The sequence below is a fragment of the Anoplopoma fimbria genome, chromosome 17, assembly GCF_027596085.1.
Source record: "Anoplopoma fimbria isolate UVic2021 breed Golden Eagle Sablefish chromosome 17, Afim_UVic_2022, whole genome shotgun sequence".
NCBI classification, from domain to species: domain Eukaryota; kingdom Metazoa; phylum Chordata; class Actinopteri; order Perciformes; family Anoplopomatidae; genus Anoplopoma; species Anoplopoma fimbria.
In genome coordinates, this window is record NC_072465.1 from 12,526,925 (window position 1) to 12,553,467 (window position 26,543).

General features: G+C 39.6%; 1 protein-coding gene across 1 annotated transcript in view; it reads right to left on the bottom strand.

Annotated features, from left to right (window-relative positions):
• Nucleotides 1–26,543, bottom strand: part of ptprga (protein tyrosine phosphatase receptor type Ga) — a 428,569-nt gene that overhangs the window by 333,213 nt on the left and 68,813 nt on the right. The window contains exon 2 of the mRNA XM_054616971.1: nt 9,282–9,398. Coding sequence (XP_054472946.1) covers nt 9,282–9,398 — 117 coding nt within the window. The remainder of the gene's footprint in view (nt 1–9,281; nt 9,399–26,543) is intronic.

Sequence of the window (26,543 nt, forward strand, 5' to 3'; positions counted from 1 at the left end):
CTGTAAGATTTCCCCTAACTGGAACTAAGGGGTCTAGCCTAGATCATAAAAAACCCTTGGACATATAGTGTAAGTTTGACTAACTGGGTCTCTAGGTATGGAACCTAAACAGTTTCCAAGTAACAACCAAAACAGTGTCCATTGCAACAGTAATACAAACTGCAATAGACTTGACACCAAATACGTTGTAGGACTTTAAGTCATGTTTTTACCAAAAGTAATTTGCCGTTAAATAACTTTGCATTTGAGAAGTTTTCCTTACCTAGCCTACACCACTTTTAATACATAAGGACACATTTCTACTGAACACCTGGTAAACCCACTCGGAGTCTTTATTGTATATCCATACATGTCTTCTAGATCATAGCATTTCACGTCATTTTATAATTACCAAATAGAGTTATATTTCAGTGACCTTTTTCTAAGAAAGCTTGATGGCTGGTCACTTTGTGTTTCTCTTTATCTCACTATCATCTTTTGGGGCATGTGTTACATGACTTTTAAATGTGAGTTATCATTATGTTGATATCCTTCACTAAGGAGTGAGCCATCAAAGCCAGGTCGTGTAAAAAAGTGTAGTTAAATGTACAAAAATGTCACAAGGTCTGCCTTAGTTGTTTTTATTTTGCTCAGTTTCTCACTTTGTCCTTTGTCCACTTTGTCTTCAGACCCATTCATTTTTGAGGAACCTTTCAGACCTGCCACCAGATGCCCTCTGACTTTTCTACCAATCCTGGTGAAGGAGGTTTGAGATTGTATTTTTCTTGAGAAACTTTTCTGCAAAGTATCTTAATGCTGGAGGTTCATTGTGAAACAGTGGTGGTTTACGTTGTATCATGTGATAAATGTTGTGAAACCACTTTGTAAGGGTTAAAAAAACCTCCTGGTTTGGCTTAAAATAAGTAAGGAAACGTAACCTATTGACGTAAAGTCATGTGTCTCTGTTGAAAAGCGTCATGTCGTCAGTGAAAATCAATCAACTTTCGTTTTACGCAGGACACAAATGCCAATCCCCAGAGAAAAAAGACCTGTGTTTGTTTGTCCAACTCCCCTCCCTCTCACCCTTGTTGGACTTTCTCTCTCAGTTAATTATTTGCTGCAGGCGTAGCTGTAGAATATGCATGTGTTGACAGTAAAAACCTTCTTTTAGAAAATAATTTCTCTTTTACTGAAGTTTCAAACAATAGCATTCAAAACTGAAAAGGTCAAGACAAAACTTGTGACAACTCAGAATATGTTGTTTCTTAAATAGCTGCCAAGTATTACAGATAAAACAGCAATTTACGGAATCAGTGGAAGGGTGAATCGTGACCCTTTCCTTAGAAATGTTCTTGCTGTCTTTATCCAGAGTCCCTTTAGAAAATGTTGCACCATCTCATTCTCAGTTGTTGAAGGCATCTGCTGCAGTCCTTCCACTTTTTATCATTAAGTGTAAAAAAGAAAGTGGCAACAACATTTGTTTGATGTCTGTATAGGAAGAATGATAAAGGTAGAGTCCAATTGTTTCAGATAATAAATCTAAATCCACTGGGACATGGGCTATTAACATGTTGAAGCTTGTTTCTTTTACACATGTTGAGATAGAAATGACAGCTGAATGTAATCCTGTCCTCATCGTAGAGTTTCCAAGTTTGAACTCCTCCTAACTTGGCCGGACCGTGCTAACTCTTTATGGATTGGTGACTAGCTCGCCAGCTGAAGCAAAAATATTTGCATCTACATAGCCGTGTGGGTCTGCATAACTTAAATTCCATCATCTGCCCGTGTCCTCGTAGCACTTATTGCATTCGTATTAGTTGTTGCACGTATTGTATTCGTATCAGTTCGCTGCACTTATTGTATTTGTATTCGTTTACTGCACTTATCCCATTCGTAGTAGTTTGTAGCACTTATTGTATTCGTATTAGTCTGTTGCAATTATTGTTTTCGTAGTAATTTGCTTCTGCACTATACTTTTGCTCTGGTTTATGCTTTAAGATGCTTGTTTAAGAAAGGAGATGCACTTATGACTTCTGGTGACTAGTAGTTCTCTTGAATACCTATGTTGAATACACTTCCTGTAAGTCGCTTTGGATAAAAGCGTCTGCTAAATGACTGTAATGTAATGTAATGTAAAATAACCATGAGGAAGAAGGGTTTGCATTTTCAAGGAAATGTATAGAACAATTAAACATGATGAATTTGTCTTTGAACGGAGGTGTATGTTTCAGGTGGCAATCGGAATTACTCCAAAGGGGCCCACTAACCTCCCAACATATTGTTTCAGGGCCCTATCTCTCTAAGGGCCCCCCCACTGGCTCCAGTAAAACCGCACTGCCTGCATTGTCTATATTTACATCCCTGGAGTGTGTTTTCATGGTAATAAAGGAAGCTGTTAAATGGATGCATTAACACAGGGTGTTTCTGCCTTACTTGCCAAACTGCTGTACAACTTGCCATTCATTCACCCAGTCACACACACATTCATACACCAACAGGCTCTGTCCTGACCACAGCCTCCAACATGTCATCCAGTGTGGCTCATTAATGTGTTTTTAATGGAGTTCAATGGCAAAGTGGGAGACGATTTCTCCATTTGTTAGTCAATACAGCCATTGTTGTTTTGGGCCATTAATGGTCTTTTTTGAAAAGTAAAGTCCTGATATAACTTATATTAAGTCGTATTTTTGAATGAAGACGCAATCCAAGACCTACATGTAAATTAAACCATATTTTGTTATTTTAATGTTATATTTGTACAAAGAATTTAATTATACTGATGATTTTAATCAGGAGATTCCAACATATGTAAATACATTTTTATTATCTAAAAACACTAGACTTATCACAAATAGAACAAGTCTAACTAATATTTTGGAGACTGACATGTGCTTCACAACATGTTACTCTTGAACAGAATTTACTCTGGGGCGAATACTCTATTATGTAGGCATTTCAATTTTCACATATGAAAGAAAATAAAAAGATAGACAACAGCACTTACTGTCAGGCTAATAAAACAGAACAGCTTTCACTCATGAGTAAAATGACCATACAACATATCATCAATTTCTATCTTAATCTACCCACTTCAAGGCTGCAGCATGAGTGCCTGAGTGCTCTCTGATGGTGGCTGGTCATGAATGGCAAAATGGCTCAACAAGGAGCGCCCAAATTAGATTTGCCTCCGCCATCAATAGCGAGCCTTGACATTGTGCAGGTCTGAAAATTAATTTCCAGTCAAGTGTGTGTGCGTGTCTGTGTGTGTGTCTGTGTGTGTGTATGAATGGTATGAGACGAGGGGCATATTTTTAATACCAACATGTGTATCATATTGAATGGAAAATGAAAAAAATAACTATTTCAGTACAGGCACCACGGATATTCAATTGTCCAACAGCGGGGGAGGACAGCCAATCAATTTGACCTCTGAGTGTCACACTCAGCCCATTCCAAACGACGGCTGATCTTACAACTATACGGCAAAGCACTCGTAATATTGTGAAATGGGGAACATATATCACGGTAAGGGTTGTTTCATATATTATATGGTTTATATTGCATATCTAAAGGAAAAGCTTGGCCAATGAAGCTACTGTGAGGTTAATGTGTGCAGTTAAACTTTGAGTCTCATCCTCATAATGACTTCCAGTTAATATAATTAAAGTTATAGTCACATAATAACAATGTTGATTCATCTGATTACAATGTCACTCGATGGCACCTTATCTTCACACCAATAATTAGTGAATGGGTTTATAGACACCACACCAAAAAACTTAATTAATATTATAATTTATGTAAAGGAAAGCTGAATATTATAGAATATTAATTTGCATTTTTGGTAATAAGCATGACTGTCAGGGCAAGCTATAGAAGACACATCTTTTAAATTAAAAACAATAGATTTTTCAGTATTTGCTCTACAGTCATTTCAGCGTAGAACACCACACAGCTGCAGTGCATGTTTATAATTGATCCTTTTCCATATAGCATTTTGGTTATGGGAGTGCTTTACATGTCCTTTTTACATTTTTCTGAAAAGGAATTATTTTAGGAAATAATCATGATTTTTACATGTTTCGGACAGAAGCTAGCTGCCTCCAGTCCTTACGCTATGCTAGGCTAACCTGGTCCTGACTCCAGCTCTTATTGATCATGTACTCATCTCAATCTTTAAAATACAGCAATGGGTGCACATCCCAAACTGTTGAATTATTATTTTCCGGATGTAACACATGTTCTTAAACGAAGAGCCTCATGGATAATCAAACGATGGCAATGTCTGGCATTAACCCCTCATTGTCCTTCGTCTTTCACTGTCATTCTGTCTCTCCGTCTCTCTGGATGTCTCTCCTCCTGCGGTTGTCTCTAAACCTGAGCATTACCTAATGGTACACACCCTGATTTAGCTGTAGCATCCAATGCAGTGCACTTTGAATGAAAACAGTGTATTTTCTAACACAACAAAATGAAAGCACAATTCTCCTTTTAAACATGATAAAAAATAAAATTAGATTAAAATTAAAAACTGAAGAGGTGATACACATGAATCACATATTAATTATGATCCCATAGTGATAGTGAAGCACTGGCAAAGGTTGACTGTGTGAACCCTTGTCTTTGCTTCTCATTCTGGAGGTATGGGGGCCGTCCCCAGATAACTTGATTTGTCAGCTTTGTGCCAGGTTTTAATCTGCCATTCAGATCAGGCAGAGGGCAGAGCAGCCATGGCCCACTGAGGTCCTGATTGGAGTTTGTCAGATCTCTAGAGGATGCGATTAGAACAAGCTAATTAGGACAGACGGAAGTTTAGGAAACTCTGGAGAAGTCATCAGAATGGAGCGAACAAGAGGGAGAGAGTGTGTGTGTGTGTGTGTGTGTGTGTGTGTGTGTGTGTGTGTGTGTGTGTGTGTGTGTGTGTGTGTGTGTGTGTGTGTGTCAGAAACGATCATATCACACACAATCATCCGTAATAGGAAGAGTGTGGAGTGTAGCAATGTAAAGGACTACGCTGATACTTGCTTCTGATTGTAACTTTAGGTTGAACTGAGGATTCTGCTGTAAAACTTTTCCTCCATCTCTGTTTGTCTTCCGTCTCCACAATGACAGTGATGAGTGCGGTCTTGTACTAACCTTATGAAATACTGGCCAATAATAAAACGGGATTTCTCCTGATCTCTGTGGCTCTCACAATGACATGAAAATAGAATATCCAGCAGCATGTCAGCCTGCTGTCTCTCTATTGTTTTCCTCTCTTGCCTGGATCCTACCAACCATTACATCAGCATCTTATGTAAGAGCTGCGATCAAACATGTGCAAGGGGACAGCAGGAGAGCATCGGTGGATCTGAGCATCAGCAGCAGGAACACTAAGGGAAACTGTCACCGGTTCTGTTTTTACCCACAAGCTCCCGCACTCTCACAGGCACGACGGGCCACCAATTAGGGTTAGACAAGCGAGCGGAAGTATTGAAATAAATAAACTAAAAGATCATTTGTGGCCCGGGGCTTGCGACAGTGAAAGATTAATGCTGCCCCTCTGAAAAACGAAAGGCTCTAAAGGGACAGCGGAAGTGGCTTATTTCTCTTCTGAAGGGCTGGTGAAATAAAAAAATGGCCCGGAGATGCCTCCAGGCCAGAGGAGCACCAAGGAGAGTGGCTGAGAGAGGAACACAACAGAACAGAGGAGGAGGAAGGCAAACATATCACACTGACAGTGGCACATAACTGCCTCAACTCTAAAACTCTCTCACACGCACACACACAAACACACACACACACACACACACACACACACACACACACACACACACACACACACACACACACACACACACACACACACACGCATACAGTGCAGCATGCTCTAAATCGCATAACTTAGTCTTTACCTATGCTTACTGTACCTGTGAAATCTCTAACACCTAACCCTAAAGCCTGAACCAGGAGGATTTAAAGCTGCTGTGGATTCTAACATTAAAGCCAGTACTCCATAATGGGTGAGCCTGTAATATCAGCCGAGGGCTGGTACAGTGAAATAAAGGCTGGTCACTCATTTGCTCCAATTATTTCTACTTTTCTCTTCTTTCATCTGCTATCACAGTAAGCTACTATCAATAAAACTACACCTACTGCAGGTTTATTTCACATTAAAAGCCTCCAAGGAGAGATGATTAGAGCTTTGACCTGTAGGAAAGTGTTTATTTGTGATGGATGTTGAGTTTCATTCATAGTAGCAGGTCCAAGACAATCTGCCAAGTAAAAGTAATAACCTTAGTAAGTAAAAGTGGATATGTGTTAAAAAGAGAAATTGGTAACACGTCAAAATAACATCAATAATAAATAGTAAATTAAACCTTAGTTAATGGTTATTTACTATATAAGTGATTCTTTAATTATGTTTTTTTTAACAATTGTTTTTGTTGCACCCATTGTAACATTTTAAATACTATCTTAAGAATTTTTTCATGCTCTATAAACATTATTTGGATGCAATGAATAAAGTTGCAACTGCTGATTATAAGACCTTGTAAAATGGTTAAAGAAAGATTTGGTAAAGCATCAGTAAACTTTATCTAGCTAGGTAGTTAATACTTAATAATTGGTTTCTGCTCCATCCATCTATTTTATGCTTATGGATGTTTAACAAACAATTTCTTACGGCTAACAAATAATTTAGTTACCATTAACAAATATGAAGTATATAATGTATGCAACAATAAACTGTAAATAAATAATGTAATCACAATGTAATTGTTATTGTTTCTTATAAGTTATGATAGTATTTAACTAATTAACTAAAGTTTAATAAAGTATCAATTTACCATTTGTTATTGATGGTTATTATAAAATTACAGGGAATTACTCAGCAGAGCAGCAGAGTGGTAAGTATGTCATGACTCTATTGTTGTACTGATGGAATAATGTGCATTATCATTATTTTATCAGGACAACAGGTAAACATAGAGGAAGTGTCTAGTTTGCATAAACAGCATTATAAGTCTCTTATACAGGCCTGTTAAAACAACTGATTTCTCTGCAGCTGGGGCAAATAAAGACCATCGTTTTAAAAACTGACCCTGGACCCTTGGTCCGGGCTGACCCTTTACTATTTATTTGTTTATTTCCTACCCCTGGTAACTGCAGCATGTGGACAAAGACAACCAGGGAATGTCCTGTTGGCCAGGCAATTTCAAGAAGCGATCTCTATTATGTCTTTTGTTGCAACCAAGCAGAATCATGAATTTAGAATATTTGATATTGAATGTTGTATTGTTTTTTTGTAGTTTTGAATTTTGCTTAAAACGTTCTATAGCTCTGTGACAATGACAAAACTAACTTTTTGCCTGTACTAATAAATATTGTTTAAACCATATGACAATTTGTTTATTTATTTAGCACACATTACAATAATGGTGTCAATAATCACAGACAAATAATATTTATAAGGCTAACAAATAAACTTTAGAAAATAAGGAGACAAAGTGGAATGATGGTAATTTTCATGAAAAGATAAGATGGTCCCATTCCATAATGCAGGGCCTCTATACGACATAAATTGATGATGCGATGTGGAAAGTTTGTTATTATTGCTGTGTCTAGTGCGATGTGAATGTACCTTTGATTATCTTATTTAATTTGTGAATTGGCAAAATAGAATAATTCATGAAAAGTGGTGTATCTGTTTGAATATATAATGCATAATTTTTGAGATGGTTATATGAAACTGATTACAGTAGTTCAAATAAGGAAACAAAAAGCTTAATATAACGTTAAATGAGCAGAAGGATGAATTAGAGGACACACTTTTCTTAATATGCCCATCATCTTCGTGGATCTTTTGCAAACCAAGTCTATATGATTTGACCAGTTAAGTCTTTCATCAACTAAGATTCCCAAAATTTCTGATCCATTAATGAAAACTTTAGGTTCTTTGGAGTAAGACTTTGTTGCAAAAGATCACAAAGTTACATTTCTTCACGTTAAGTGTTAATTTATTCATTTGAAACCATTTGGCAATTGATAATAATTCATCATTTACACAGTTAATCAAATAATTAAAGTCATTATTGCATAATTTCTGATCCATTAATGAAAACTTTAGTTTGTTCTTTGGAGTAAGACTTGTTTATGTTGCAAAAGATCACAAAGTTACATTTCTTCACGTTAAGTGTTAATTTATTCATTTGAAACCATTTGGCAATTGATAATAATTCATCATTTACACAGTTAATCAAATAATTAAAGTCATTATGAGTTGCTATGAGATTAGTGTCATCAGCAAATAATACAGGAAAAATATGTTTACAAGACATGGCTAAATCGTTTATATAAATCAAAAATAATAAAGGGCCAAGTATTGAACCCTGTGGCACCCCATGTATGATTCTTGACTAAGCGACACATATTGTTGTCTGTTAGACAAATAATTTTTAAACCAGTTCAGGGCAATATTCTCCACTCCATATCTATTTAATTTGGAAATTACTGTGGTTAACGGTATCGAATGCTTTGCTTAAGTCTAAAAAGATCCCAATGGCAAACTTACTAGTATCAATGGCGGATGAAATTAAGTTAGTTAGCTCGAGTAATGCATGCTCTGTTGAATGTTTTTTACGGAATCCATACTGGTGAGCAGTATAGCCACTTGTGGTCCCTATAGCCACTGGATGATGGTTTGTGGGTCCCTGGTAAACCAGTTCCTTTGATTATCTTAGGTTATATAATCACTGCCATTGCTTTTGTGTTAATGAAACTGATGACAATAACTTGACTAAAATGCATTCTGTTTGAGCAGCTTTTTCATTATTGCACCTTTTTGCATCATCAGTAAACTCTTTTGGAGTTTTTCTCTTTGTTATGTGGTTTCCTGGACTGATGTTTTTACCTACATTTCCTGAGACATCCCATTTGTAATAGACATAAGAATAATTGCACAGGAATCCTAAGCTTCCTCAAGATCATCTTAGATTGTGTTTCTCTGCTGCATGCAACATTGGACTTCAGATGTGACCAGGTGTGTATTCAGTAGCTCACAGAAATCTGAAAAGTTCCAAACTTCCCAACAGCATTCCATTTAAACACTTTAACCTTCTCAGCTTTCTTGGCAAAAGACAAATATCAAAATCGACAAATAATAATAATAATAATAATAATAATAATAATAACATCTTCTAGCTTTTTACCAATACAAGTTTCAGGATTTCCAGATTGTCCCTGGTGTTCCTGAACAACACCACACTTGCCACACTGGAAAGACTCACAAAGAAAGAAGTACACAAACACAAACACACACACACCTGAGTAGGCCCAGTAGGTCTCCTCGGTGGCGGCTCTCCGGAGTCGTGTCCCGTCGGCCGTGGCTCTGCGAAGGCCTTGGATAGGGGCTTGGGACTCGGCTTGGCTTCCTGTCAGCGCTGTGGGGAGGGGGGAGACGGGGACAGGCGGGTTAGCACAAATAGCAGCAGCTCTCTGCAGCCCTGCCTGGACACCTACCGGGCAGGATGACAGCCGACTGTGTCCTTAGCTGCCTTACCACGCAAGCTGCCTCATAATGACATTCACAGTTGGAACAAAGGTCAGCTAGAAAGAATAACTACGCTGTGGAACTTAACTGGTTAGAAAACAGACCAGGCTGACCCACATCAGTTAAGGACAAAATCAGTCCTCAGACCTTAATGATTTAGCAGCATCATAAAAATACATTCACATATTAGATAGTGCAGACAAAAACAGAAATGAACAGAGACATGTTAGCTTCCACTGCTGAGTCTTCATACAGTGTATCTTGTGTGCAACGATTATGGAAGACGGCGCGTCCAGTGTCTCATTTAGATTTTCTGAGTAGCTAAATGTAGGTACGTCCTCTGCAGTCAAAAGATGATACATGATGTGATGTTCTCATAATGTCTTTACATTATGTATCAATGTGGGCATTCACTTAGCCAGTGGGTTGATTAAATGTGTTTTTCTTGTAGCCTATCAGTATTTGTAATTGAATTACCTGCAAATTTGCAAGATTTTCTACACCAATTAAGTAATTTAACATTAATGGTAGTGGGCCCTGTTTTAAGATGTAGATTAATAAGAAAGTCTGGGGCCAGTTTGTTTAATTCCAGCACAGGAGCGACAGTTCTCTTCTGGGTCTAGAATGAGTCTGTTGTGTGAGTTGGGAACTTAAAGGTCAAACAGTACTGTACATACACAACTCACAGAGGCTGGGGAGAGAAAATGGGTGATCAACAAGGGCCCCAACAGAACAACTGTGAACTGGGGCCCCAAAATGTTAATCTGGCTATGGTAAGAGGAGGTCCTCTATCAGAATTAGTTTTTATATTTTGTTGCCTTTTAATTGTAAATATCCCAATCAATTATTCAATCTATTAATATTGACATAATGCTGGGGTTTAGTTTTATAATATTTATTAGGTCAATTTTCACTATTCTACAATCTAAAATCACATTTCTGCAAATGACTGAGATAAACAGGGACAGTACAGGTTACTCTCTGTCCTGGAGACATGTAATTAGTAGGAAGGTGATATAGCTATTCCAGTAACAAGTTGATGCTACAAAAGGTGTAACAGGATGTTCTTTTTTTTTTATCAGGTCCTATTTAATGAAAAATATTTCAAAATAGAAGCTGCTAATGACAAACAATCAGCCTTATTTAGGGTAATACAGTTACACTTAGGGATGGGACAATATTTAATCTTTGATTGTGGTAAAAAGAAACACACAATAAGTCGATCGTGGAGAATTTACTTTATCTAGGATAATAGTGAAATCTTCAAGCGTGACTTGAAAAAGCTGTCTAGCTGCTGTCAAGTGAAAAACAGAGCCTGATTCAAAATATACAGGTATTGTCATGTAAGAAACAACCGACACAAAATGTTGTTATTTTTTTGTTGAACCTTTATTTATGCAAGTGACCTTATGATTTGTGATTACCTTGTTTAATACTGTTTGTTTGTTTTCCAATGACAAAATATGTGTGTCTTATTTGTGAAGCTTTCAAATATTTGTTTCCTAACTAAATGTAACGAAGAGTGTGTGAGAGTTTTGGATGGTTTTCAGGACAACATTGTGAATTCCAATTATTTGGTCAAGCTAATCTTGACATGAAATGTTCATATCATAGTTCCACCTATAGTTGGTGCTTAGTTCAGTCAGATACTAGTGAATGTCTTAATGTTGAAACTATTTAAAAACCTAAAATTCCTTCTCACACTTATGTTACAGCACAGCAGAAGTTCTTAGAATTTAATTTCCCATGCATTTCATTTGGGAGTAGAATGTTGAATTGGAAAAATCCAGAAGCCCTCTGCCAGTTTCATGGGTGAAACATTAAATGTACTACTCTCAGGCTGAGAGACCTTCATGATCCCAGTTACAGAAAAGGCAGAGACAGACCGCTTGGCTTCTTTAGAGTGGAGGACAGGAGTAATGGCTGCACCGTGCATAGTACAAGTCCAAAGCAAATTTTTCCTTCTTCTTTTACTTCTCCTTACATTTTTTACATTTATCTTCAAATACTACCATGTAGAGATTTTTTGGGCAAGAGCAATCAACAGGGCTTTACAAAAATGGGTTTTACCATGTGGCTTTTAATCAGATAATTTATTTATTGAACTAACTCTGGTATTTACCTGTGCCCAATCTTCCAATGGATTTGATCTCAATGACTAATGGGGAGAACAGTTTTGAACCACAACGTTACAGAAAGCAGCCGCTAACCAGGCTGTAATGTATTCACTTGGCAAACTCCTTATTGTCAATTAAAGTCCACTAAGAGATTTGTTTTTGCCACTGACTCTGAAGTGTCTGAGAACATTATGGAAAGAACCCGAATGAGAAATAAAAAACTTTTTCCTTTTGTATAACTCGGAGAGGTCTTGTTCTGAAATCTCACGTTGTGTCCACATTGTTGATACCAACTTAATATTTAGCCATGACATTGAAAATAGTCAAGGTAAAAAATGTCGAACTCTGAAAACACAGACACTCCTCTCTCCAACTCTCACTCACGTTTCCACCGTGGCAGCAAGTCACATGACCCAATAACTAACAAACCGCGGAAGCGGAAGCAAAAGAAAATGTTTACCTTTGGTGTCCTTCTCATAATGCTGTCAGACACTTCTAATAACAACCTGAGCTCACGTAGACATAAAAAAAACATTGGAAATAGGGTCAATTTAATAAAATATCAAAGTCCCCATTTAAATGTTCAAGATTATATTCAAATTCTCTTAAAGGGCCAGCGTGTGTTTATAAGTGTGTTTGAGATCCACTTTTTCAATTTCACTTTAGCCCACTATAAATACACGGTGGGAGCATCTGGAGGAGGTGCTGCCATTTCGCATCTGACCCCACAATGACCAGCTGTGATTATGGGCACACAGGGCTGTGTGTGTGTGTGTGTGTGTGTGTGTGTGTGTGTGTGTGTGTGTGTGTGTGTGTGTGTGTGTGTGTGTGTGTGTGTGTGTGTGTGTGTGTGTGTGTGTGTGTGTGTGTGTGTGTGTGTGTGTGTGTGAAATGTGAGTGTCAGTAGGGACAGACCACGCTGTCTTCAAATGTATGGACATGTCAAAACATCAATCATGTTCTGAAGGAAACTCAAAATCTCCAGCATTTTTAAAGGCATTGTCTCTCTCCCCCTCCTCTCCCTCTCCCTCTACCCCCTCCCCTCTCTCCTTGTTTTAATTCTCTAGGATGTAAGCGTGGCTCATGTCTGTGAATGCCAATGAGGGGCAGCTCCATGGCTTTTCTATGAATTACATTATTGATTCCCAATACTGCTCAGAACAGAAAATGTAATTATGCACAGACCCCGCCCTCGCCCCCTTCATCTTTGCCAAACACATTTTCTTTCCCTTCCCTCTTTCTCTTTCTTGTCTTTCACTCAGTGGTTTTCATCAATTTGTGTCGTCCCCCCCCCCCCCCCCTGACCTCTCCTAAGCTTCTGAGTGCATTGTCCTTCAATCATGTCATGACGGCCACAACTTCCACCAATTGCTCTGCAGCGGTATCAGTACCCCTATCACCTTCTGAGAGAGTTATTTAGTGTTGTTAAGGACATTTTTTTTCTTATATAATCTTTATAGACTATTTAAACTGCAGATTGTAGCCAGTACGATTCTGAAACTGCACGACACGTTTTTCACAGCAAATTTGTTTGTTTGTTCCTCACCAACTTCTTGTTCACTAACTCTAGTTGAATAGATAAATGCTATAGCTAGTACTAACACCAAGCTAGATAGTACAATTTGATCAACTCATCATATCAGGGAAGATTAAATCAAACGCAGTCCCGTTTGGGGCTTTGGAAGCATCATGAATCAAAATCCATTGGGTTAAGGAGACTGGTGGAACAGAAGCTAAGCTAAAAAGAAGCTGAACAGACAGCTCTTTATAAAGTCTGGACAGGCGGCATCCTCCAGGTCCGAAAAGTGAAGCTAACAATGACATGCTTTAAACTTACATATTTACCTCAGCAAACATTGTAAACATGAGTTTAATGTCTCAATCTCTAGTTTCAAGTCTTCTTCAATACAGCATGATGTTCATTGAGTAAATGATGCTCCATTTAGAGTCAAATAGACCATAAAGCAGAGTATGCTTTAGGGCGGGGCTACACACTGATTGACGGACCTTTACCATGGTATTGGGCAAGGCAATAATCTATATTTTTCTGTTTTAAAACACTTCATATTATTACTGATGCCTTTTTCTTCAATACACCTTACCTACAAATATGGGAACAATAGGTGATTTCAGATGCCCCACACTAAACAAGAGTCGAGTTTCGATGACTCAAATCATCGACTTTTAGGGGGCAGCCCCTCTCTTTGCAGATTACAATGAGAGAGGAACTAATTACTTTGCCTGAATAGATAACGGCACCTTCAAATGCTTTATTTGTCCAGAGCTGATGCCCCATTAAGGTGAGCAGACAGACCCAAACTGAATCTCATTGAGGCGGGGGGGGTTAAGTCAGTGACAGTGAAAAGAGACACTGTGTGGATTGAAACCAGAGGTGAAGGACATTGAAGGAGACGAGGAAGGAGAGGAATGACAGATGAGAATGGGAGGAGGAGGGGGATAAGATGGGGATAAAAGCAAAGAGAGGGATTTAAGAAAGCCACAGAGGGGGTGAAGGAGAAGCTGGAGAAAAAGGGATGTGGAGTGAGGAGAGTGTATGAATAGGAGAAAAATTAAGCACAAACGATAGAATTACACTCCTCTCCTAGCAACAGTTACCGGGTCACTGATGGACAGCCCACTGCATGGCAACCAGTCAGCCGTGGAGGATGAGAGGAGATGAGATGAACAGAGGCCTACTGTTGGGCTGTGGGGGGGGAGAATAGGATGAGGAGGAGACGGGGGAGGGGAGCTGTGATAGTGTCTAAGGGAACATTTTCATCAGAGACAAAGACAATGCTCCGCACTGTATCTACTGTGTGTATGTATAAATATTAACATTACAGGCATTTAGCTGATGCTCTTCCCCACAGAGCTCTGGTTAAATACAGACAATCAGCAGTGAGCGATGGAAGTTTGATTTTCAGGCTTTGAGTCAGTCTCACTAACTTCTGAGCTCTAAAAAAAAGAGAAGAAGAAGAGGGCAGAACTGCTGCTATGACAGGAAGGACTGAACGTTATAACCACAAGATCTATATTGTCAGAAGATGAAATCTTGCTCCTGACAAGAAAAAGCTTTCATCATTATTCCACAGAGTTCCATATATAGAATCACATTAGGGGACATGGAATCAGACAATGACCACACTGATGAAGACAATGAAAGGACAAGCTGCCCTATCAGGAACAATGAAACATTTTGAATGTCACTTTGTCTAACAGAAACAGAAAATGCTCTCTGACAGAGCTTCAGAACAGACAAGAATCCTACTTAGCGTCCAAATGCTGATGACAATAATATTTAAGTCCAATGTGTTAAAACAACAGAAAGCTCCAGAACAGCTGAGTGGACCTTGTGGCTCTTCATGCCAACCATTTGTGGTTGTGACCCATGGTTGGATTAGTTTGTGTTAATGTGGCAGAAAGCTGCAGCGCCGTTGCTATGGTTACTAACTGTTCAGATTTAGAATGAGTACTAACGGTTTCGGTGGAACCGTGTCTTGGTTGTCCTGTCAAGACCATTACAATGCTGCCACAAGAATGTTTTTCTAGTAGAGAGAATGTTTTCTTACTATGACAAAATAAGTTGTTATCTTTATTCATGACTACATCAAATGTGTCGTCACACACACACACACAGTGTTTTTCTACACATGAGCCTTTTCTCATGAATTCGTACAACCACGGTTTTGGTTTTCAACATGAACTATTGCAGGCCCACATAGAACCCCTCCCTGTCCTCTCTCCACGGCCTCTTTACGCTCTCAGACTGAACCCTCCTCCTCTGTCAGAGCTCATCTGCATCACTACACAGCATAGAGAGACAAGGAAAGAGGAAGATATAGAACATTCATGCCATATACATATATATATATATATATATATATATATATATATATATATATATATATATATATATATATATATTATATATATGGAAATATGTGTACCATCCTCATGCTTAAATACCGTACAGTAGCCCATAGAGGTTTGCAGCAATGTGTGTGTTCTAAACACTGACACACTCATTTACTGTTCAGCGCCAGTATCAGAACGGCCAGTGGAATGGAGGTTAGGACGGCCTTATCTTCTGTACTGGGATGAATTTCACTGTGAAACGGATTATTAATGCAGCACAGGGTTACAAGAGAGATCAGAATCAACCGTTTGCATTTGATTGGACCCTCAAAACGTGGGAGGGCTTAGAGTGTAGCACAATACAGAGTTACAGGACTGTGATCTAAAAAAACACCAAGGTTCTTAACAGTGGGTACAACATTATGAACTTGTCCATAAGTGTGCCCTAGCTAGCTAGTTGCCCAAAGTCTCGTTTGATTGGATACTTTTTTTTGTTAACGCCACTGAGTGCATTAGTCCATATTAGTCCATTGATGATTTTGAGTCCCTAAACATCAGCTCTGAGCTGGCATGACATTTAGAGGATTTAGAGGCACTCTGGACACAACTACAAAACCAGGGGCTGCATCCTCAACAAGTTGTTTGATGCTTTTAGCAAAAACAAGCAGTTTGTTTCAATAAAATATTTATTAATTTAATTGAGAGGAGCCAGATTTGTTACCAATAGTTCAGTGTCAACCTCCTCTACGTGACACTTTTCAAGGCTCACTGTTATAGATACGATTCAGTCAGTTGTAAAGATATATTGAGGTTCTACACCCAGCCCTAGCATCCACACAGACACACACACTCACACACAGCGGCCACGTTTTTACTTTCCTTCATCAGACATATTAAAATGCTCTCCCTCTAACACCACCGCAGAGGCTCGTTGAGCTGTGCAGCATCCCAGTGCAGTGCACAGGTTGTGGGGTTATTGCTCCCACTAGAAGTCCCCTGTGAAGTCAAGGAGCCACTGGTCAGACTCAGCTGTCGCCCAGCGGTTTAAAGCCCTATGGAGTGTTCTCATTGTATCAGCTTTAAAGGAAGAAGTCCTTATAAAGGCAGAGATTTCCCTCGAGCTCTCTGCTCATAGAAAAAATAAATCAATGATCTTTTATAACTAAAATGCTTCTTGATACAACTCCAGTGCATTTCCAGCGGACAAATTCTACTTTTTACTCCACTATACTTTACAGCTCTTTGCGGATTACAACTTAACATACATAACATTTTACCTGTTTATTAAAGACGAGGCAGTGTTATGAATGAAACTAACAAAGAGAGTATGAAGTCAGTAAAATAAGCTCCACCTGACCAGCTACGTTAGAATCCTGCTTACACATAATGTAATGCACAAGAAATAATGATCCAATTATGTAACAGATAATATTATAAAAGGGGTCATTCTGCTGCATATTGAATACTTCCACTTTGGATGGTTATATATTTTACAATGTTATTTAAGTGTACAGACTCTGTGTGTAATATGTCTGCACTACTTGGTGCCCTCAAACATTCCCTACATTATCTCTTTACTTTATAATAAAAATATAGCCTCGATTGCTGTGTTAAGACTATGAACAATAGGGTGTCATCTATAGTAATAATATATTGTGTCAACAAGTGAAACATTTTGTGATTTCAGACAAAGTTTAAGGGAAATGTTCAATTCTAAAACATCCATCAGTTTGTAAACTTCTGCATTTATTTTGCATCATTTATTTACTAATTTCTCCCAAATACAACCGGACAGATTTTAAATATTTGGAAAGTTTGGGATCTCCACATGAATTCTCAAAAAATTCCATCCCTTTGAGCGATGTAACAAAAGTTTGGAGCGGCTGTGGGTCCAGTGGAGCTTGCAAAAATATTGTTGCAATGTGAAATGCTTGCCTGTGCTGGAGTACAGTGGTGAGTCTCGGTGGACAGATTCTTGTTACTGACATGTGGTACAATCCCACATCTGCATATGCACACAGTGAAAGTGCATAGCAGATGCGCTGGAGAAGTGTACCAAGGTAACTCATTTTCTCTCTAACACTCTCTACACTCTCCCTGGCGTGTGGTGCCAGGAGTCAGTAAAGCTCAGAGGAGCGGGGACTTTGGCTGGCCTGGTCTTTTGTGACCGAGCACACAGCCGCTCGCACAAAAGTTCCTCTTGAGAAGAAAAATAGAAAACACTGGTTCCTGTCATCCATCACAGAGGGCCATTTAGGGGAATTGCAGAGTGTTTGCTCAAGCTTTAATTAAAATGCACAGCCCATCACGGTGTTCCTGTGCTTAACCTTGGCTCGCCCACTTCTCACTTGCTCTCTCTTCACTTGACTTGAGAGAGCGAACATCAGGGTGCTCAAATGCATGGGAAAGCACACACACACACGCACACACGCACACACGCACACACACACGCACGCACGCACACACACACACACACACACACACACACACACACACACACACACACACACACACACACACACACACACACACACACACAAATACAGTGTATGGATGCCAGGGCTGGCCAAGTCAGTCCTTACTCCGGTGATTCACTTCATTAGCATTCTTTACATCTCCCTCCAATGCTCTTAGTGCTGAAGGACATCCACCAAACACACACACACACACACACACACACACACACACACACACACACACACACACACACACACACACACACACACACACACACACACACACACACACACACACACACACACACACACACACACACACACACACTGAAGCTAGCCTTAACTCCACTGGTGTGGAGCTGCTCTCTGGACGAGGTGTGCTGCTTTATCGTACCAGCTGTCACGCTACAGCAGGGAGGCGGGTGGGTGGGTGGAGTGTGTGTGTGTATGTGTGTGTTTGGGGTGGGGTCGTCCGGCAGCTGACTGGTGACTAACCAGATACCCTGAGAGGCGGGGGGTGTTTCCATGTGTGAGGGTGTGAGGATGATGGGGTGAGAGTTGCTGTGACATCTAGGGTTCGGAATGAAGTCTAGAGCTCTACTTATGTTTTTGATTACAAATGGCTGAGTCATCGCTTCAGGATAACATAAAACAATAACAAGATATGATCATGTTGTGTTATCAAAGAACAATTCTGAAGGTCAGAGGATGATCATGTTGAATTGTTATTAAATAATGAGCAAGTAATTCAGTCATTTTGGCTCTTAAATGACTTAAGTCATGCTTTCTAAAGTTTGTGGTTACAATTGATAAGAATATCAAACAATAATGATGATATTGTTATACATCTTAAGATTTCAAAACATAAAGATATTTAAAAGATTAAATCAGAAGCGTATTGTCTAAAATCAGAGCAAAGCTAGATTCTATTCATGTGGTACATTTAGAGTAGATCCTACCACTGTCTCTGTTTATTTTGCTCTGCATTAGGCTACATACTGATGAACTGATATGTGAGCTGACAGCAGTGTTGAGAGGACAAACGCTTGCAAGAACCTTACAATTTGAATCAGAACAAATTAATTCAGAAAACGTTAAAACCTCAATAACAAAACACAGCAGAAAGCCTTTTGCTCAAAATGTTACTTCAATAAAGTCAGCAGCATTTAATAGTCGGAGCTGACTTTAACCATGCTACTAAATGTACTCCAAATCATATGTTTGTTGTGTAAAGCCCTTTCAGCTGGACAAAAAACCCACCAACATCACTAACATCTGGCTCTTGTCTTCAGTGGGAAACCTTACCATCACCATTCATTCCCTGGACAAAGCACTCTGCCGTAGTCGCTGGCTTGTATCATTCCAGCTCCGATCGACTGAGATGGAAACATGCCGATGAAGTGAATGCATGATAATCAAAATCAACAGGGATTGGGACAATTATTATAATTTCTTTATGTACAAAACATACCATTAATCTGCTCTCCTCAAAGCCACCAGACTACAGTCCAACAACAGTTATGTTGTGGAAACACACTTCATTCAAACTCGACAGAAAGCATCAAATCCATCTGCGTCAGTTTCTCCATTGTTCCAGCAATCAGCAACTCTAGTTTGGTCCAAATAAAGCCTTAATTCACTGAGTTAGATGTGAAAAGCTCAAAGCTACCCGACTCCATTGACCCAAGTAGTAATTTATCTTGCTGATAATTGTTAAAAACACAAACAAAATAAAACAAAATAAGTATCCATATTTGCTAGTCTTTCCACTGTTCCATAAATACTCTGGTTTGACAGTTTGAAATAGACTGAATATGAAGCTGACACAACAAAGTAGTAAACACTGTAACATTTGGTTGATTAACCCTGTTTCCCAGCAGATGTTGAACATGACACCAGAAAAAAACAGAAAGGCATTATATATAATATAATATTGTAATAGACAAAGTAACTAGAAACTTTAGCTGTCGCAACAATGTAGAGGGGTAATAAAGTTTAAAATGGTAATACTCAAGTAAAATACCACTATGATACTTAAGAACAGTAAATGTGCGAACTTTACTTCCTACTGCTACGGTATCCTGACAATAATTCAAACTCACAAATCAAGAAATAAATGAATTGCTTGATTCCTCCTTATATCTGCCTGGTCCCATAGACAGTGTGAACAGAAGATGTTTCCAATATTTTTAAATGTATCTACTTGTAAATGTTAACTACGAACCAGGAGAAAGGAAGATAAAGGGAAGAAAGTAGGAAGAGTTTTTGTGCTATGGTGGTTGGGAAGGGAGAGAAAGAGGAGGCTGTGTTGTAAGCAAGGGGGAGGAGGAGGGGGGTGCAGCGGAAAGGGAAGGAAGGCTTTTGTGGCTGGCTGGACGTCGATCAGAGCAAAGCACAGAGAAATCACTCGCTCATGGAGTCCGCCCAGCATGACTTCATGTTTTCTGGAGCCTCGGCCAAGGGCAGAGAAAGACAGTAGCACACACACACATAGACACACACACACACATACAAACACACACACAAAGACACACACAGGAGCTATGAAGCCCAACAAGGCACATCATCATCATCTATGAAGCAGAAACACTGGGAGGTGGAGGACAGGGGATAGGAATGGGGACGTATAGCTCAGAGAGCCCTTGACTGTCGGGGAGAACGCTCCTGCAGACACACCTTGCCTCCAACACTCCTTCCTCCGCTCACGCCCTTCCTCCTCACCTTCCTCCAGCTCATTGATCGCATATAGACAGCCAGGCAGGCTGGCTACGCGAACGGATGCCACTCACACCCTCCTCCCCTCCAGCCACCCACCTATTACACACACACACACACACACACACACACACACACACACACACACACACACACACACACACACACACACACACACACACACACACATACACATATGCTTGGCTAATTAATAGCCACTGTTCAGTGAGACAAGGTCACGCTGCCAGGGGGCTAAACACAATGCCACAAAGCTGACACCTCTGCTGGGACAAGAGACAGAAGCTGTTAATGCACTCCTCCATTGTCCTGTCCCGGTGGAGGCTGTCCCCCTGTCCCCACCCACCTCCACCTCCATCCTCCCCCAGGTTGTTTTGGGGGATTTTCTTTTTTAGCAGCGTACGCCGCTGTGATAGCAGTAAGTGAGTGTTTTTTTCCTGTGCAGTGAAGGTCATGTCAGTCCCACTACAGGTCTAAGTGGGTGTGACCATCTGCTGCCTGCATGCTATAGTTTAGTTTTTTTTTTCTTCCAGTATCTGTTTATGCGCTCCAACAGTTCTGTAAAAGCCCTTTCATGTAGGTCCCTAATATACTATTATTCAAGTAGATTTTATGTCTGCCATGATCCAGCCTTGCACACATGGTCAACGATAACCTCAGCAGATCGAGGCGGCTGCAATTTTTAGAGCCAGGCACAGCAGTTGCTCACCACAGACTGCAAGACCCACGGCATGATCAACATTTTGACAAAGAACACCACATTTTTATAGAAAATCCTAATTTTCTGTGTAATTGTAAAAACTAATGCTAGGTTACTCTCATGTTGTGAAATGAAGGATTCATCTGTTAACAATCATATAGTGTGTTGACATAACAACAATGATAATTATAATAATAAAATAATAATAACAATAATAATGCAAACTAATAATAATTTCACTTAACAAAATGAGCAATAATTACAAAGTGTTATACAAGGCAGATATAAACATAATAAGGCATAGAATATAATGCCAGATCTACACACATTTCCACATATACAGTATATATAATTATTTATAAATCCCAATGTGTTTTACAAACTACAGGTATCCTAAGGATGGATCTAACAGCATCTAAATATTTCTGTAACTTCCTGTTTATTCTGTTAAGGCTGCAGGAAGCTGTCCGACTTCAGCCCCCGCTGCTGCTGCCTGATCTCATCTACTTTCCAAAAACTACACTCTATGTGTTGTCATGACATCACTGTGTGGAGGGAACATTTGCAGTACGTCTTGGTTTCAAAAGTGTATTCATGTGACAGCTGCAGTATAGTTATAAAAGTATAAGGTTTGCCATGCAGCATCTTTGGCCACAAAGGACAAGTGCAGCATTAAGACACAGTAAAGTTATCTGTAGTCAATTGCTTAGAAGACATCATCATCATCATCATCATCATCATCATCATCATCATCATCATCATCACCCTGACTAAGCGCAAGTGGAATAAGACCACAAACTGGTGCTAAAATGCTAAATTTGTATGCTGAAACTATGCTAAACTAAACAATGCTAAAACATAGAGCAAAATAACAGAAGGAGAGGAGAGTCATTACTGACGCAGTAATGTCATTAACACAGCAATGTCTCTCTAATGGTTTGTATGATTACATAGACACCATACGATACAGAATCTCTGCTCCACTTGATTTGATCTGTTATGGTTCTCAGCATTACCATTACACCATTCTAAATCATTACTGGATACTTACATTGTAAGCTTACTTTGTGTTTCAAGTAATTATTTAGAGGCCTTAAAAACGAAGAGTGTGTTTAAATCCATCAGAAAGGTCGTTAAGCTTTTTTTTTAAAAACACAGTCTGCATGTTGTTTTTGAACACACTGATGAGATTGATTAGTTAGTTTAGCAGAGAAGCTCGAACAGAGCATCTCTGCTAAACTAACTAATCAATCTCATCAATCATAGAAATGTCAGGCTTGCATATGACATGAGTCTCAGTAAATCTAAAAGCAAAAGGTTGGACTTGCCCACACTGCACTCTTGAAGCAGATAGAGGCAGTAGATGATGAAGTGTGCACTCAGTGAAATGTTTTCCACCTTCCCTGCTCTCTGTACATGATGCTCCACTGAGTGCCACGGAAAAGGCTCCGAGCTTCAGCTGCGACTTAAACGACAGCCTGATGGAGTAGAGCGCGGGCCTGCTGAACTTCACCCAGAAGGCACCGGTCCTCCCCATAGGTATTCAGAGCAGGGAACTGTGGGTGATCTTTAGTAATGTTCCAGCTGATTGCTGTGGGATGGCAGGGGTGATTTGTTGGCATCACCTTCCCACGGAAAAAAAGGGGAAGGGAAAAAATCCCAGAGCCCATCTTGTGCATTTAGCAAGGATGAGAAGCGAGGAAAGAGAAATGAGACGTACTCTTCTTTATTGCTTTCCTTCTCTTTTCTAAGTAGGCTTGAAGGTCACTGCGCATGGAACAATCCATAACAGATGTCTCCTTGCAGAATCCGAGCGGAGACAAACGGCATCTGCTGCTCCGTCATGCTCTCTCTGAAATGGCCCTTTTCTCTTAATAGCTCACCGTCTTCTCATGTGACATTTCAATATTCAGAGACACATGCTCATCCTGCAGGCTTCTTTATTGTCCAACAACAGCCTGTGCAAAATGTCATTGCATTTGGTGCATTGACATGTTGTATGGGCTGCAACCACACGCTCACGTGGCCCATGCTGCTTTGGGCCAGATGCTGTGTCTTTTTGATGCACCCTGTAGACTTTGTAAGCACTCAGAACAGTTTTCAAAAGTTGACAAACTAGATGATCTTACAGAGAACCAGCAGCCACTGAAAGGCCAAAACGTTGTCAGTAGAAGTGCTATTTTGTGTTATTTTGTCTCATTTTAAAAAGTGATGGTTCTACTATAATGAAGATGATGTTACCTTATGAAGTAAAAAGGAGCTTCATTCAGTGAGTGTTCCCTTTCTTTCCCTACAGGGACAAATCACTTTAAGGCAAATCACTTCAGTCACAAAGAACGCTATCGACTAAAAACCAGGATCAGCTGATTGAATGACAATGTGATTGCACATAATCCCAAAAATTGATTTTGTGTTAAGTTTCTCCTTAAAGTTAAGATCAGAGTAATTTTTCATTGAAGTGGCTCCAACAGGAGAACTGAAAGAAGATTTTGTGCCCTCTGATGAAATTAATATTTATACTTCTCATCATCTTCCCAACCATCTTGAGCTACATGGGCTACATGTAGTTGGAGATTTTTAAAAGACAGGAGTCTGCCCTGAGCAGCACCAAGATAAATCCCCCCTTGCAGTCCAGACACTGGTGGTGGTGGCTGATGAAATGATGACATGAGGATCTGATGAATCTGATAAAGACTGGGTGGAGATGAGGAGATGGAGGGGTGCGTTTTCCAGAAAAATTAACGTACTATTGGCAGAGAGACAATTATATTTAAAAAAAGACAGCACCAAGATGATAGGCTAACGATGTAGGTGTGTCACTGTGCTATTGGATAGAGGAGACCAGCTGATCAGAACAGTTGATATCATGATTGACAGCCCCAAACAGCTCAATAAATTATTAGTGAGCATGTGTGAGAGGAGTGAATGGCAGATGTATGAAAAAGAAACTACAGGCTAACACTAGGGCTTCATTTTAACACAGACAGACTCACCTGTATTCAGATAATGTGAATTTATTTTCTATCAAAGACATCTGGTCCTAAATACAGTATATTTATGTGAAATTATAATTAACTTCAGTTAGCGCCTTGCGGTTGTGCATCCCACGAACCAGTCAGTTCACATCCATGTCTGCCCAAAATGTCATCACTCCATCATTCTGTCCAGTAAGACATATGTGCGAAAATGTCACAATTACCATATTCAATTTTTTTTCCCTTGAAGGGCTTCCTAACATATGACAAGAATGGGACAAGACTGGGAACTGAGGTCACAGCAACCTTAACCTTTGACCTTTGACCACAAGATCACATCAGTTTATCCTTGACTCGAGGTGGACATTTATTCTGAATTGAAAGAAATTCGCTCCAAGCATTTCTAAGGTATTGAGTTCATGTTCACGGGACGGACCTGAGGTCACAATGACCTTAACCTTTAAACCACCATAATCTAATTTTATCCTTGACTTCAGTGTTGTTGATCAATGAAATTTAAGAGGCTGTAAATTTGATTGGGATGTTTAATATTTCTGTAAATGTATTATTTTCAGTAAGTTGTTTTCCCTAGAATGGACTACATTAAAATGTTGTATCAAAGGCCTATTTACACTGCCAGGAATACTTTCTTCTTTTATTCTATTATATTTATCATTCCACTTTCTGTCAGCCTGAAAGTATACTGGGACTAAAACTGGTAAATGGAACCCCCCTCAGGTCGGTGAAACTCCCAGGTTTCCAGAAGAAATACAGCACACATGACCTCAGTGTCATGAGTGGTTGCTATGGCTCTGAGTAGTTGTCATTTAAACTGAAGTGTAATGCCAAATATGCATTAGGTTTTGGGGGGCTAGGACTGGGGGCAGTGGGTGTCTGACCCAGGGCACAGGAACCGTCAGAAACAGCCTTGACACCAAGTTTCCATTGTCAGGTGTCTGCTGTACTCTGCAGCCTTGAACAGGTGTCTTTCAATCTCTCAATGGAGTAATAAAGCACATATAATCTGCATGAGCTAATGCACACTGGGCTGCATTCAAGAACGTTACACCATGGCGGATGGTACACGAAGCTTGGGCTTTTCACATCAATGAATGTGCCTTATTAGGAGTAGCGTTTTTGTTTTTTTTCTTAACTCCTGTGGTTAAGTGGCTGCTTTAATTAGGCGAGCATTATTGTGCAGTCATTCAGTAGACACTGTTAAGTCAAACAACTCGGTTAAGCCCTGCACTCAGTACAAATGGGGCTTAATTGGGAGTTAAAAGTCTGGTTTTCAAATCTAATAGTCATTCCTTTGAAAGCGCAATCAGCTCGGAGCAGCCATCACTGGTGTATGTAACATCTCCGCTTGATCTACGTGGCTGCTTTGGTCTGTTTTGGCTGATTGTAAATAAAATAAGTATTACATTTAGGTCTTGGGCTCTGTGCAGTGGCTAACACTGTCGCCTCACAGCAAGAGGGCCCGGGTTCCCTTCTGTGTGGAGTTTGCATGTTCTCCCTGCGTTGATGACTCTAAATTGCCCGTAGGTGTGGATGTGAGTGTGAATGGTTGTCTTTCTCTGTGTCAGAGCTTGATCCCCCCCACCCCCAAGAAAAGCTGAATGTGAAGCGATGATGGCAAAATGAAATGGAATTGACTTGATACAATCTATTTATTAAAGAACACAACAGCCAGGAGACGGCCATAAGAGCAGCTATGCATCTTCTGAATGAAGTCTCTAATTGGTTTATGGAATACAGGTGAGATATAATAGACTAGATGAAGGACAAACAGCACATATTAATAAAGAGGAACATTGAATCAAAGACTGTCATTGAACGTTACTAATGAATTTGAAGGAAAAGAGCAGCAGTCTTGAATCGTCTAAAAAAGCTGGAGCCAGTAATTGTTTTTCTAAATTGTATTTTTTTGATAAATACTTGAAGATTTTTTAAGCTGATCCCTGTTTGCAGGTTCAGCCCTATAAAGGAACCCTTTCACACTGTCACAATGTCATATGATGCACCGGTATTGTAAAAATATTGATGATAGACTCTTTAACTCTTGAATGTAATCCCCCATCTCTGAGACCTGTGTTAAGGGTGAATGGTGTTCTCTTCTGGGCCATTAGGGTCTCTAGAGTAATCTGTCATAGATCTACCAGTCCGTCATTTTAGGTTACAATATACTGATGTTGCCTG